General features: G+C 31.6%; 1 protein-coding gene across 1 annotated transcript; it reads left to right on the plus strand.

Annotated features, from left to right (window-relative positions):
- The first annotated feature begins 50 nt into the window (after positions 1 to 50).
- On the plus strand, positions 51 to 14,877 carry LOC144837501 (serine/threonine-protein phosphatase 1 regulatory subunit 10-like). Its single transcript, XM_078692650.1, has 19 exons — positions 51 to 490; positions 1,853 to 1,955; positions 6,006 to 6,112; positions 6,341 to 6,427; positions 7,191 to 7,326; positions 7,871 to 7,919; positions 8,118 to 8,183; positions 8,503 to 8,854; positions 9,054 to 9,157; positions 9,342 to 9,463; positions 9,713 to 9,751; positions 9,895 to 9,928; positions 10,159 to 10,317; positions 10,415 to 10,551; positions 10,645 to 10,848; positions 11,063 to 11,263; positions 11,698 to 11,770; positions 12,118 to 12,210; positions 12,537 to 14,877. The coding sequence occupies exons 2-19, from the start codon at positions 1,953 to 1,955 to the stop codon at positions 12,803 to 12,805; spliced, it is 2,235 nt and encodes a 744-aa protein (XP_078548776.1). The 5' UTR covers positions 51 to 490; positions 1,853 to 1,952; the 3' UTR covers positions 12,806 to 14,877.
- Positions 14,878 to 14,995: the final 118 nt, after the last annotated feature.

The following is a 14,995-nucleotide window of genomic DNA, read 5'->3' on the forward strand; positions in this document are numbered from 1 at the left end:
TCATCAAGCTAGGGAGTTAAAAATGAGCGTGGGTGTTACTCACGTGATCATTTCCTGCCGCTCTCGCATTTTCTGGATTCTCTTGACTTGGTGTGGACCATGTTTGATTTAAACCTAACAATTTTTGGTTAAATTTGGTATTTTAAAACAAAATTTTACATATGAATTTTACTTTATAAATTATATTATTTGTTGGCGAGTTTCAAATTTTTACTACATTCTGATTTTGAGATATATTCGGAGAAATTAACGAGAATTTCGTTCAAGCTTTGCCAAGGCGTGTTCAACAACCCAAGCCGATGCAAATATGGCCTTATAAAGTCTGCCTGAACATAAGGGTAGACTAGAATATAAAGGCACTTTTGTATCATTATTAGTTGAATTTTTACAAGATATTCTATAAATTATTAGACATTGATTGTAACTATGTTGTTACACAGACGTGTGAAGAAGAAACAGCGGTGAAAAAGGATAATTCACTCTATGAAATGTAAGTTGGAAGGGAACACGGAGAGAAAATCAATCGGTTACTTGACGAATGAGTTTCACACAATGGAACTGCGTTCGATTATTGGTTTTTTGCTGTATGTTTGTCTTCAGTCTCTCCTGTTCTCTAATATATTTTTTGCTTACTTTAATAATTAGCATGACAAGAGCTATTAAATGAAGCTTATGTATTTGATATAAATGCTTTTTTTCTATATACTGTACAGTATTTATTAATTGTTGCATAAATCGTGTAGCCAAATTTGTGGTTGGCATATTCGGCTTGTGCTGGTGGTGGTGGCACACTATTTATTGTACGCCACGGCTATTTTGTGTTGGATTTTGAGTTTATTTAATTAAAAGATACGGCCTAGCCTGGCTTCGAAGCTAGGACAGGCTAATTATTGTTTAGTAGTTATCAGTGGTCTTTTAGCATTATGAGCCTACAGTAAGGCCAATAAATATAAATACACTTGTATATAATAAATAGGCCTAGAGGTTCAAGGCCTCTATTTCTATAAAATATTTAGTAACAATTTATAAATGTTAGAATCACTTAGATTTCTCTCTGAGCCCATTTTGATTTAATTGAATATAATACATTGTTTTTTTGCATTGTTGTCCTATGAATTGCATTTTGTATTTGTACCCTTATTTTTTCTAAAACTGGCTTTGTTTTTTGGTCGTTTTACAATCGAAACTCAAGGTCGGGCGTTTTCTTCGTGCCTACATTTTTTCTTGGCTTTCAGCCACGACGCTATTATACGTCATTGAATTATTTGCATATTAATTAAACAACAGCCAATCGGATTACTTCCAACTAATCTTCCGTATCCTGTATATTGAACACCCTAAGTTACCGATTTAAAAACGGATTATACCATTACATCGTAGGGTATACAATCATTCTATTTTGGTATGCTTTATTTTTATTGATATTTAATGGTTTTTACACAGTTTTTCAATATTTTATTATAATAATTATCATATTGCCTTCAATACATGTTTTTTCTATTGTACTATAAATTTGAATAAGTTATTCTACCGTTTAAAAATTAAATTTTAATTTTGAAATATTTTATTGTGGTGGGTACAATACAATTTGTATTTATACAGTTTTAGGAAATCACTATTAAATTAAACAAAAAACAAGTTTGACACAGTTCAACAATACTGTAAATTAACTAAATTGAATTATTAAAATGTCATGCAGTACCGCAAACTTTATATCAACATTTCATTTCTCCATGCAAACAATATATAAAATTAAATTAGTAGTGCTGTTTTGTAACCATCACTTAGCATTGTTTTTTTTTAAATATTTTAATCAATTACTAATTTAATTTTTTCTTTTTTTTTCTTTCAGAAAATTTGGACATAAAAAGAATACAAACTAATTGAGAAGTTTCTCATCAACTGTGAAACTTTATATTTTGATAAAGTTTTGAACCCACCTAGTGTCAATAATGGTAATGTTTCACTTGTCCCAAATATATTCTCATACATCATGGGGATTTCCCATTACACTGTGGGGATTTCCCATCCATCCCCAGGAAGTGGTTATTCTGCTATTAATTTCTAACCATGCAAAAGTCATATCATAGTTTGATTTTAGTCATAAAAGTTCTTGCATAGCCTATTTCATGCTTTAAAAATAATAGTTTAATAACAAATGTTTTGGTAAATTACAGATATTTTCAGCATGTCAGTTGTTGTTGCTTCTCTGAAGGAGTTTGAGAAGAGAAGGGGTTTTTGTTGAGGGAGGGGGAGCTGTTGTGTAAAAGATTTTAAATTTAATACTAGTGAAGATATAATGTACCATATATGACCGTGTGTCCCACCCCCTAGGCAAAATTTGAGTCAATTCTATATATTCCGGTCATATACAGTATATTTATAATGTGGATGTACTTATTTTATACAAAAGATAGAGTTGAAATTTTGTTGCTAAAGATATTGAGAGATATATTCCTTCATTTTGGACAATCTGTGGTATACTAGTGATTGTAAATACATAGTAATACCAGACACTTGTTAATTAGATTCCCTGGTCCTATCAGAATAAAATACAGGTTTTAACTATTTTTCATGGTTAAACTGCTTTTTGGAATAATTGAAAATCTTCTGCACAAGAGCAGAGGATGTGATGTCAGCACAAACTATGGTGATGTCAACACAAACTATTATGATGTCAACACAATCTATGGTGATGTCAGCACAAACTATGATTATGTCAACACACACATTTTGATGACACTGACATTATAATACACTTGTTTTGATGATGTCATATAAACCTAATCAACTGTGTCAATGGCCACATGTTTAATGAGTAGGATAATGGTCATTTATAAGCCAGTTGAATGGGTATAGGTTAGCTATATTATAATTAGCTTAAATGAAAATAACATAAGGCATCTCTTTGCTGTTGTAATGTTACTTCAAAGAAATATTTTTTACATTGAGCCAAGCCTTTTTAGAAAGTATTTTGCATTCCTTGTAGCTACAGACCAAGATCCAAGATAGTGGATGGATAACAACTTTGCTGAAGAGAAATTCCACAATACTCTACTAGCTACTCATTCCTCCTCCATTTCCCTACCCAGCAACAAAATCAAAACTCTGTTCCTCTCTCAAGCCTAAAGATAGGATTAACCCTCAACCACAGTTTTGTTTTTTCCTTCATCAGTTCTTGACCTCATGAAATGTATGGCAAAAGGTTACCCCGTCATCCTTGCTATTTAATAACTTTTACGGATCTCTTTTCCTCAGGGACTATGCAAATTTCTCATCGAAGTATATGTTACATTATTAATACTGTAATGCCTAAAATGACTGTATATGCAGATGAGTAGGATAAAGTCATTTAAATAATTGTACTAGTGGTTTGATGAGTAGGATAAATCATTTGCATATTTTCACATGCAATCTTCATTATTTTATTTCCAGTTACTTTAATATCTTGATGGAATTCAAGCTAAAAAATCGACCTATTTTAATAACGATGGAATTTCTACATCTTGAACTTTATATAATAGGACGCCACTGATATTGTGCGAATTGTCTGGATTAATTTCCCTTAACTAATTTTGTTTACTGGTTTCACCTTACACTAACAATCTTTTGTGGTTATTAAATTTATTACCAACAACCTATTCCTGAGAAGAAAAAACAAAATTGCAAATTTTATACTAAACCAACATACAGTAATAGGCTTTTATGGTATTTAGAAGGGAGAGTACAGACTTGCATTGAAAGTACCAAAGGAAATTCTGAAATTAATGTAATGTTATGTACAGTATATAATATATTTTTTAATGTTTTCACCTAAAAATGTAGGGAACTGGTAAAATAACATACATCAAACTGCCTGCCTAGATAGATTTATCTAATTAGTTATAATTACTGTATTATGAACCAGCTTGTTATAGCAGTCTTATCCTAATCAAAAATACATTTCATAATATCTTGGCCTTATAAACTAGATGCTTATCTCACCTACATTCAGGATACTGTTATCGGACTATAGACAAATATACAGTTCATCAAAATTAGGTTTATTGTTACTAGGCAACACCAAAACAATCTTAAATGCCTGTGCTATTAATGTATTCTTTAAACTGGTTGACACTGAAATGCTTAGCAATGACATGGACTGGCTGCATTCTAATGTAATTTAGTAAAAATACATTTTAGGTCACTTGAGTGACCTGACCTTCAAAATTGAGTAGACACAATTTGTTTCCAGTTTTGGTTAGGATGGATTAGTAAGTTAATCTTTGCAGAAACCAGACTATGGAAGATTTGGTTCTCACTAGGACAATGGTCAATGAGAAGTTAGGTCGCAACAACTGTTTGCATATCTCTATCTGGTAGTAATGTTAAATTGACATTTTTGATATTTAATCAATAGGTGATATAATAGACATTAAACGGGTATTTAATATCCTGTGATGCTCATCATTCCTAAACATCAATTTTAAAAGCTGTCGAAATTAGATTGTTAAACATTAGAACACTGAAATGTAACTATTTTTCTGAAAATACAACCAGTATACAGATAGTTTTGAAATTTACAACCAGCAATTTAAACATATTTACTAACTAGCTGTTTATTAGGGTGATGTTCATCATTTCTAAACATCAGTTTTAAAAGCTGTCAACATTAGATTTTTTAAACATTACAAAGCTGAAATGCAACTATTTTTCCAAAAATAGAACCAGTAAACATTGTCTAGTTTTGAAATTTACCACCAGCAATTTTAACAAATCTAGCACTAGCACTTTATTAGTTTATTAGGTTTCTGCTATAACTAAAATTCTCGCCACAAATTAAGATACTGTACTATGAAAAATAACAAAAAAACCCTATCTACATCATCCATCCTCCCATTAATGTCACTCCTCCCATTATTGTCACCCTTCCGATTATTGTCATCCCCTCCAGCTATTATCACCCCTCCGATTATTGGCCCACCCCTCCGATTATTGGCCCTCCCCCCTCAAATTATTTCACCCCTCCTATCTTCCTCTAACCTATCTATTTAGATGTCTGTATATGAACTAATAGACCATGCATGCTGCTCAACCCTTAACCAGGCTATTGTAGTTTACCTCATTTAATAATATGATAATGAGTCTTTGAAATATTACCAGTAAAACATAATGTAATTACAACGCACCACCTGTAATCAATACAACATAGACATTGATGCAAACAATGAAATGCAGATCACCCAGTAATTAAATATCCTCTAATATCAACTAATATTAATTTTAAAGTGAAGATAAAGCAAATTTGAGTGGTTTTCAGGGGTGTGAAGGCAGGGGAAAAATACACTTGGGGACAGAGGAGAACAGGAACATGTTATCCACTTTTTAATGGGGTTTCAATACATTTTTTTTCAATACTAGATATGTCCATGTCCCTGGTAGGAGATATATCGCATAAATATTAATTTACAGGCATAGAGACATTCTAAACCACTGAAAATTAACTCATTAATTCATGAACTGTGAAGATGAGGAAATCTGAGAGTGAGAGGAAAAACCCCATCCGCAAATCGAACCAATAATCTTCTGCTTGACACACAGACAATATATCCTACCATTAGACCACTAGGGCTTTCATAGTATGGCTCCAATTAGATTGGATATATTGTTTTATTATATTATATATATTTTTTTTTTAATTCTACCATATCAGCAGTAGCACTTCTGGGTTAACATGAGTGACAAGTATCTGTTCAAATCAGATTTCAAATCCTTGTGTGCACGATCCGATGCAGTCTAAATTGAGGGCGGGTACTATAATAAGATCAATAAAGTGCCATGCCGCACTATTATAATTGTAGTAGATTTCAACTGTTTCAAATTTTTTTGGTGACATTATTTCATTTGTGTTGTATTGTATTTCTATTGATTGTAATTCTAAAATAGCTTTAAATAGTGCATTTCCCTTAACTAGTTTGTTGTTGCTATCATTTTTGTAATGTAAAATTATTTATTTTATCTTGTAGGCCGCTTCCACAGCAGTTGATCCTAAGAATCTACTAAATGCCCTTAGTTCCTTGTTAACACCAGCGGGTGAGATAAAAGATGAAGAGCATGTAGACAAAATATTAAGGTGAGACAAGATCAAAATAATTATTTATATTAAATGCCAAATACCCTCACATTTTTAGCGGTTCCACTAAGTATTGCAGTCATGCAAGGTTCAAAATGAAATTCTAGAATCAGTATTTTATCTGTAACTTTATGATTACCATAATTATGATATTACCATTATTACCATTTAAATTTACCTTTTTTCTATGTTTTGAAGTTTGTATAAATTATTTTTGTTTTCTTACAGTTTTATGAAAAGTTCTCGGAAACTAGTAAGCAAGTGTATGTATATAAACATCATTAAAGCAACTCAGCCAAAACCAGTGTTATTAAAGTAAGTTTAAATTCAGCAGGTGAGAGGCAGTATATTGGTATACTTGCTGTGCCCTGTCACCCCTAAACCCTTCACCCTACCCCATTTTTATTTTTTTTAAATACTGTAATAACATTTTAGATACAGTACTTTAGTAAATCTTAAAAAATAAAATTTGTATAATTTTTTAGATATAATGTATATGTTTTTCTGTTGTATATATAAAATAGTATGAATAAATATACATTTTGAAAGCAAAACTAAGATTTTGTGTCATTTATTTGTCCCTGTTTGTATCAACAATTTGGCTATTCAAACAATATAAAATCACCTGGATATAATAAATCCATTGCTAAAAGTATGATCAAACATTGTAACCAGAATAAAGCAGAAATTAAAATATATCATATGAACAGAGATCACGTCTATTTTTTTTTTATAGAGGGGTTTGGGGAGGGGTGGGATTATAATACCAGAAGATCTTAAAAGATTATGACAAGGTTATGATTTTGACTAATCATATCAAATGATAATTAAAATTTGTAATATAAAGCATTAGTACAGTAGTCCTATTTCTTTCAAAGCAATTTGGATCATAAAACCTAACTTCACAAGTATATGAATATCAGCTTTAGTCATTTAAGTGTAAAGTTATAGATTGTTTACACAATATTATTACAGTATTTTTATAAGATATAAGTATGAGACTGCTATACACATGTGTCAAGTGAATGCCTCCCGAATCATTTAAATTTTACTAAAGTTCTGTTTTATTTATTATCAGGTTTATGGAGTTAGGTGGATGGGACATGATCAACCACTGGTTACATGATGGTTTAGAAAACGACAACTTAGTCATCGTCATCGAACTTATCAAACTGCTCAAGCATCTACCAGTAACAATTGAAATATTAAAAAAGGTATTTTCACAATTTTGTTATGATGTACGATAAAACTTTATTGCAATTATCTTTCTTTTTTTTCTTTTTTTCTTTTATTCAATTGTTCACACTTCAAAAATAATACAAGTAAAATGTGAAACATTAAGGTAATCAAACTAATTTAAACAAAATATATAGAGATACTTGTACAACAAAGAAGTGTGAAAGGAGGTCAAATAAGTATGATACTTTAAGCTTGACACCCTAACAAGACTGCAGTTACGGTACATGACAAAAAACAGCACATGAAATATTGATATTTGCTGTACAAATATAATGTTTATACATGTTTTTATAATCCAAATGTTTTTTCTCCAATCAGTAGCTATAATACCTACTAGATAGTGATTAGGTTGTGTTTTTTTCTTCTTGTTCCTTGTCCATGTATTGTATTTTTATGTATTATTTTGAGGCAAAATAAATGAACTAAAGCAAAAAATTAAAGTATGTTTGAGTAAGCCAGTCATTAACACTTGATATCTTTAATCTGAAATCTCCAATACATTTTTAAATACTCCTTCAGAATGACACTGCCAAGACAATCAAACAGCTGAGCAAAAATGATGGAAACGGTAAGTATTTGTAAAATAATGTACAGTTTTTGTAATCTATTTTTTTGCTTATGGCATTGTGTACTATTATGGTTAACGGCTATGATCGCTCACTGGCTAAACTCGGTATACAAAGTCCTATTAGTAAGATTTATTTTTTAGGGGGACAATACATCTTTAATTTTTTTTTTTTTTACTAAAATATTTTTTTTTATATAGAACTTCAACCAATTGCTACTGACCTAGTAGGGACATGGATGAAGGTGATCAAGCATAGCCCAGCAGGTAAGTTTAATCAGTTTATGACTCCATTTTTTTAGACAGGGGAGGGGGAGTATGGTGTTTGTATGGTTGTAGGATGTACTGTTAAGGTCCATTTTAGTAACACCATCTAACAACAGGACACTTGCCAAGATTGGAACTCGTGGCACTGTTTGTGTCGCAGCCAGATATAAACCCTTTGATCTCCAGGGCTCAGCATCCTGTTGTTGGATTGCCTTGGTAACACCCTCTTATAATTGCAGTTTTGTTTTGTATGTGTTATAAAGTATAAATACTCCAAAACCGATGTCATATAATTTAAATAACCATTTATAATTTTTAGATACTAAAGCAGTAGTAAAAAAGAAGAAGTTAAAAGTCAAGAAAGAAGACAACGAAGAATCTGGTGAGAAAAGTGATAACGCAGAAGAGAAAGTAAAGAAAGTTGGAAAATTAAAAATAACTCAAATAAAAACTGGTAAACCAGTTGTTAAACTAAAGGACGATAATAGTCCTACAATATCAAAGACATTTGACCCTCCTAAGCCTAAGAAAACAAAGGTGTCGGGCCCAGCACATGCTAAGTTAAGGTCAACGGGCCTCGAAATGGCGCCACCACTTCCGAAAATGCGTATAAAGAAGAAATTAGCGGTGCAACCTACTAATAAAAAGACCACAGTTGCCAAACGAGAAGGGTAAGAATTAATTATTTACTTTCTAAAAAAAAAATTGTTATCCATATGTGAATTTGTTTATCTTTATAAATATTCTTTCTTTGACAACTACTTGTACTATACATCTATTAAGTGAACATGTACAGGTTAGACTTTCCTACATATAATCTCCATTCTTCTCTGTAGTCTCAACCCTTGGTCCAAACATTCAATTTTTCAGACAAACATTAGATAAAGTCGTTCAACCGGCGGAGAAAAAGCCGAAACAAGACACAGACAACAATGGTAATGACAAACCCAAGTTGTCGCCCAAAGTTAACAAAGGTATGGTTTCAAATATTAACTACTTTTAATGTTTGTATTAGTAAATTCATAATTTTCTTTAATTGTGACTATATTATGTTTTTTGTGCTGCTTTACTACAATATTTGTCCGTACCGAAAGATTATTATTAATATATATAATAATGCTGATAATAATAGTACTTATTCTCTTTCCAATTCAATAGTTCATGTTTTACATGAAAGTGCCGGGTTTATGGATGCACTTCTAGCTCCACCAACGGCACCAATACGAAGAAAACCTAAGAAACCACCTGTTAAACCAGCGTCACCAAAAGGCGGACCAAAGGTAACTGTTATATTTTATTTTTCTCTAAATTTCATACTCCTCCAACATCGAGAAATTCGCCAATTATCATGCTTATAACTCAAGTCTCATTTGAGGCTAGGAGAGTGACGTAGAAACAGTTACAACCCTGGCACTAGGTGAGGATCAAACCCTGGACCTTGGTATTGGAAGGCAAGCACGTTAATCACTAAGCTACACCTTCAATATGTTTTAAAAATTTAATATTTTATTTGTTTAAATTGTTTTTAGAATGCATTTGATGTGTCCGATCCAACCGCAGAGCCACAGGTACAGATTTTATTATTTCTAATATTTTACTAAAGTTGTTTTTATGCTGTTTCTGATTGATCAAAATAAAATAATTATTTAAGTGATAATGTTTTTTTTGTCTTGTCTCAGAAATAATACAATTTTATTTTGTTATTTATTAGAATGGGAAAGATGGCAAGACAGATGCTCCTAAAAGTAAGTATGATAAACCATATGTAATAAGTATATAATATAATCAAATCTGGAATGTTTGGCCACCTCCCTCTCCCCAAAAAAAATTGTAAAAAATTATATCTGTAAAAGTGTCAGCGATATTGGTAGGGAATCTAAATATGAACCAAAATACTAGAGTTGGATTCTCATTTCAATTTGCTCCTTTTTATCATTTACACAATATATTAAAGATTAAAAACTTTTATTTATAGTTAGATTCTACTCCGCCGGAACAACAGAGGATGACGAGGAAGCAAAGGATGGAGAAGAAAATAAATCTGGTACCAAAAAGAAGAAAAAATCTGTTAGATGGAAACCAGATGATGATTTAGTGGCTGTTCTTTACTTTGAGCTGGACGAGAGCGAAAGAGGTAAACAACAAACTACAGTTAAAATATTTTTTAGAGTTTTTTTTATTTTTGTTAATTCATATGAATGCATATTTTACGATTTATAATCTCTTTCTAGTGAATGTAAATAAAGTTTCGAATTTTGCCGATGCAAAGCGCTTAGAAAGAGAAAGTGAGAAAGAGGCCATGATGGCTGTGAAGAAGGTACAACCCAGTGATGAGAAGATGTCAAAGGGCACGATAGAATTCATCATGGTATGTCCAACATTCATATTGTAAAAACAATTCATTTTACAACAATCGGAAGGGAAAAAAAAATTATATTTAAAAAAAAATTGTTTCTTACAGTGGAAACGACCTATCAAGTTGCACATTCCAAATGCCCCGCCAGAGGTCGTCTGCTCAAGCCACGAGAAAGAGACTCAACGGCAGCGAGAGATGGCTGTCCTTCAGGTGCTGTTCTTCGATAAGGCAAGTCTTCCGGAAACGCCAATGGAACCAGATCCAGAAATCTTGGAACCATCAGAAGTAAAGAGGATTCCTTTGGAAGATGTAAGTTGTCTGGTTACCACTTGGTATTGCTAATTAATAATAATTGTTTTATAATTTGATTTGAAATTCATTTTTTTGCTGTTTTGAGTCACCCTCTTTAAACAAAGTTTTTACTAAAAATTGTTTTCATTTGAGCACTTTACTGAAAATTCTTACGTATAAATCTAAGATTTATCAATTATTATTAATAAAATTATTGTATTGCATATTTCAGGAAAGCAGCAGTGCAGAGGAAGGATTTGACCCCAATATGCAATTTGACCCAAATCAAGATTATGACCCCAATGCAGAGTATGACATGACGGGACAGTACGACCCTAATGCACAGTATGCACAATATGAACCTGGCCAAATGGAAGATCCCAATGCACCGTCGGCTTACGACAATGTACATCATGTGCTGTCTACACTTATGGTATGTTTATTTATTTTATATATATAATCATATACAAATGTATTTTTTTCTTGCGTGACAAGAAATTTCTTCTTGCAAGATCCTCTACAGTATTAATGGTATTATTTTTTATTTTATTGCTTTTACCATTGATAGAAACTAATAAATGTTGAACTAGTATTTGAGCGAGAGGAGGCCAGCCTGTTACAACTCTTTACCATTATTTAAATAGCTTTGAGACCCAATCAAGTAACTGTATTCCCAAGGGGAATAGGGGTTGGCCATTGTGATAAAATATACATTGCCCTTGTTCATTTCTTGTGGAGAATACCCTATTATGAGTTTCCCAACGAAGAGATTCCTGTATTCATATAACATTAATTGTTCACCTGTGTTTGTCACCTGTATACAAACATGCAAAAACATCATAATCATATTCAAATTAATGTTTGCAGGGCCAAGGCCATGACCAGGAAGAAGGGCTCACGTCAAAACTAAAAGAAATTGTGGAAAGCTTAAAAGGACAAGGTAAGGCAAATTGAGATATTATTTAATATTATTAATTCATCTATATACAGTAAATATATTATGTAATATTCTTGATGTAATATGATTTGTGATTATAAAGTAATTGTAATAAAAGAATTTATACAACACCTAAATAAATTCCTGTCATTTGATTGGATGATTGTGGGTCATTGTCGTGCAATAGTACGCACTATTGAACGGTCGTTTAATATTACTTTTTTTTAAATGTGTACGGGGAAAAAATCTGTTCACGTTTAGAAAATATTTAATACATTAAACATTATTTCCAATTCCTTTATATACAAATTAGTTTTGACATTAATGTAATTTATGCTGTATTTTTTTAGGTGGTGGTCCCCGGCCCAGAATGCCGTTTAATCCAAATGATCCTATGGCATTTATGAGACCCCCTATACGAGGAAGAGGAGGAATAATTGGTAGTAAGTATTTTTTTTTGTTTAAATAATATTACTGTATAAATAAACATGTGATACATGTGAAATGCTATTAGTTTCTAAATATACAGTGGTAGAGAGACTCATCCTACCCCCAAATATCACCCTGTGCACTAGCAAAGATGCCCACCCCATAACGGTGGTAGTTTAAAACCTTACCCTGTACAATTTTGGCATTTTGATGCCAATCACATAAATGTGTATAACGAGAAATGTACTCTCTCATAATATATAGGGGTTTTTTAGATTTTTTTATTTGGTTATGAATATACAATTCTAATAAAATGTTCTTTAAATTTGTAATCTTTCAGGTATGCCACCAGGAAATTTTAGAGGACCACGTCCTCCTTTTCCCTTTCCACCAAATATGGGCAGAGGAGAGCATCGAGGTCCACCACCACCACCGCCACCGAGAGGTGCAATGCGAGGCATGCGTGGTGGTCGTGGTATGCGTGGTGGTCGAGGGGCACGTGGACGAGGGCGCTCAGAACCCTGTTGGCATTTTATGAATCGTGGAGGTTGTCGGATGGCCAATAATTGTCATTTTCTGCATCCTGGTATTAATGGTCCACCTATATGAACATGTCCTCCTGAATGTCTACCCACCGAAGATGAAAAGCTGTGCTTGCGAACGAAGACATGGAAGGCCAAACCATTTCAAACGCTCATATAGTGATTGTGATTATGATTCAAAATCAATACAGTAATCATGAGTGGTAAATTCTTAATCTTCTTAAGGAAAAAACGAAAAAAGAATTGTGAAAAGAAAAACTATGACTCGCCAATTATATCTGAATATGCAAATATTTAATTTACATGTACATTGTGATTGGAGGCTAACAACTATTCAAAGCATTTTATTGGTTGGTTGTAGTTGAAAGCAGATTTAAATATTGTGTTTGTTTACTGCACCTCAATCACTTCTAATCATGATATTGGGCATGTTGAAATCCAATTGAAATTGGAAGTATTTTTGTTACGGACAAAAGCAGGTACTGTATTGTAATCTATATTGACAACAACTCTATTTCCCACCAACTTGATATACACACACCACACATGTGAAACAACAAAAACGTTTATTACAATATTGATGATGAGAAAGAACAAAGGCATAATAACAATAACAAAATCAATGAATAATTGATTGATTAAATAAATCAATATCTGATTGATTGAATAATCATTAATTGATTGAATAAATAAAACCATAATTGATTAAATAAATCAATCGATAATTGATTGAATAAATAAATCCATAAATGATATAATTAATCAATCAATAAATAATCAATCGATTGATATAAGTCAATAATGAATCAATCATTTGAAATAAATCAATAATAAATCAATCCTTTAAAATCGATCTATAATTAATCAATCGATTGAAATTAATCAATCAATAATTAATCATTGACTTAAATCAATCAATCGATTGAATAATAAATCAATAATAGATTGAGTGATAAAATGAGTTCCCACAAAGTAAGCAAATTATTAACTGAAATCAAAAGAATATTTTGATCAAAATTAATCAAACCAAAACAAATAATATTAATACCATTTGATCTCTATAAATATTTTATTAATATATTGACTGAAATTGGTGAATTGAATTTTACAAATATAATTTTAGATATTTTGTGGTTTTTGTTACCCAATTCGTAAATGTTTTGAACTGGATTTATGACATAATCATTTCATTTAAAAAATGTGGACGTTTAACGTCAGTAGATGTATAAAATCACAAATAGTTTACTTTGTAATTTATTATCTCATATGAGATATGTAAAATTATGTATCTATAATTTTTTCAACAAATGAAATAAGATTATTTTTATAATAATTGTTGTTTGTGTTTTCTTCGCTATTTCACGAAAGTGGACGCAAAAAACCGACCGAACAATGATGGAAAGGGTGACGTAACGTGCATCGTTTTGTTAAAAATTATTATTCATTGGTGGATGAAAGGAAAGCACAGCAGACACGTATAGACAGTATAAATCGTGTGTGGCCTTTTGTCCGTCAAATGTTGATGACCGATCGAGTGAATATGCTAAAAGCAACGCTCGGTGGTATTCATCTAGAAAAACGAAATTTAAAAGCAAAATACTTTCTATTGTAATTTAAATTCTGCATAATGTTAGGGTTTAATATTTTGACATTTTAATGTCATCGTCATGGAGTATTGAACGAACAAAATACAAACAACGATAATGATATTTTGGCTGAAGAGGTTAGATATAATTCGTGGCAGTGCACCTAGCTTTATAGGCGGTAATAGCACTGTTTATTGTGCCCTATGAATGATAAATAAGATTATTTAATTTACTCATAGAGTCCTATCACTTTTTTTATTATAAGTAATTTCGTAATACCAATTGCCTTTGGTTATTTTAAATAACTCATTGGTGATTAATAATACGTACAGTATTCCACAGTAACCAATGCTGACGAAACCTATGGAGGTAATATCCGATGTGTCTTGGTGCATATGCTCACTGTATTTTATTGCAAAATTAATTTTGTTTATTGCGCAATTTAACTGTTAATTTATGTACCTTAAGGTTCTCTATGATTGTACAAATGTAAAATTAAAATGTGAAAATGTAATGAAAGCGAACAATACAGAGGGCCATGTGGCAAAATGAACTCGTTGTGTTCCGTGTTTTCTTTTTATCGTCTAATTCATAGCCTTATTGTTATTTCAGAACTAAACATTTCTCAAAAAATGTTAATACTTTATTTAATTGTTTACTTAACACGATAG

This window comes from Antedon bifida, chromosome 3 (genome assembly GCF_963402885.1).
Source record: "Antedon bifida chromosome 3, ecAntBifi1.1, whole genome shotgun sequence".
Taxonomy (NCBI): domain Eukaryota; kingdom Metazoa; phylum Echinodermata; class Crinoidea; order Comatulida; family Antedonidae; genus Antedon; species Antedon bifida.

Bases quoted from the DNA above. Each gene is read 5' to 3' on its own strand.
- LOC144837501 (XM_078692650.1), top strand. The intron at 6,113-6,340 runs GTGAGACAAGAT...GTTTTCTTACAG, and splicing joins CATGTAGACAAAATATTAAG to TTTTATGAAAAGTTCTCGGA. The intron at 9,464-9,712 runs GTAACTGTTATA...AATTGTTTTTAG, and splicing joins CACCAAAAGGCGGACCAAAG to AATGCATTTGATGTGTCCGA.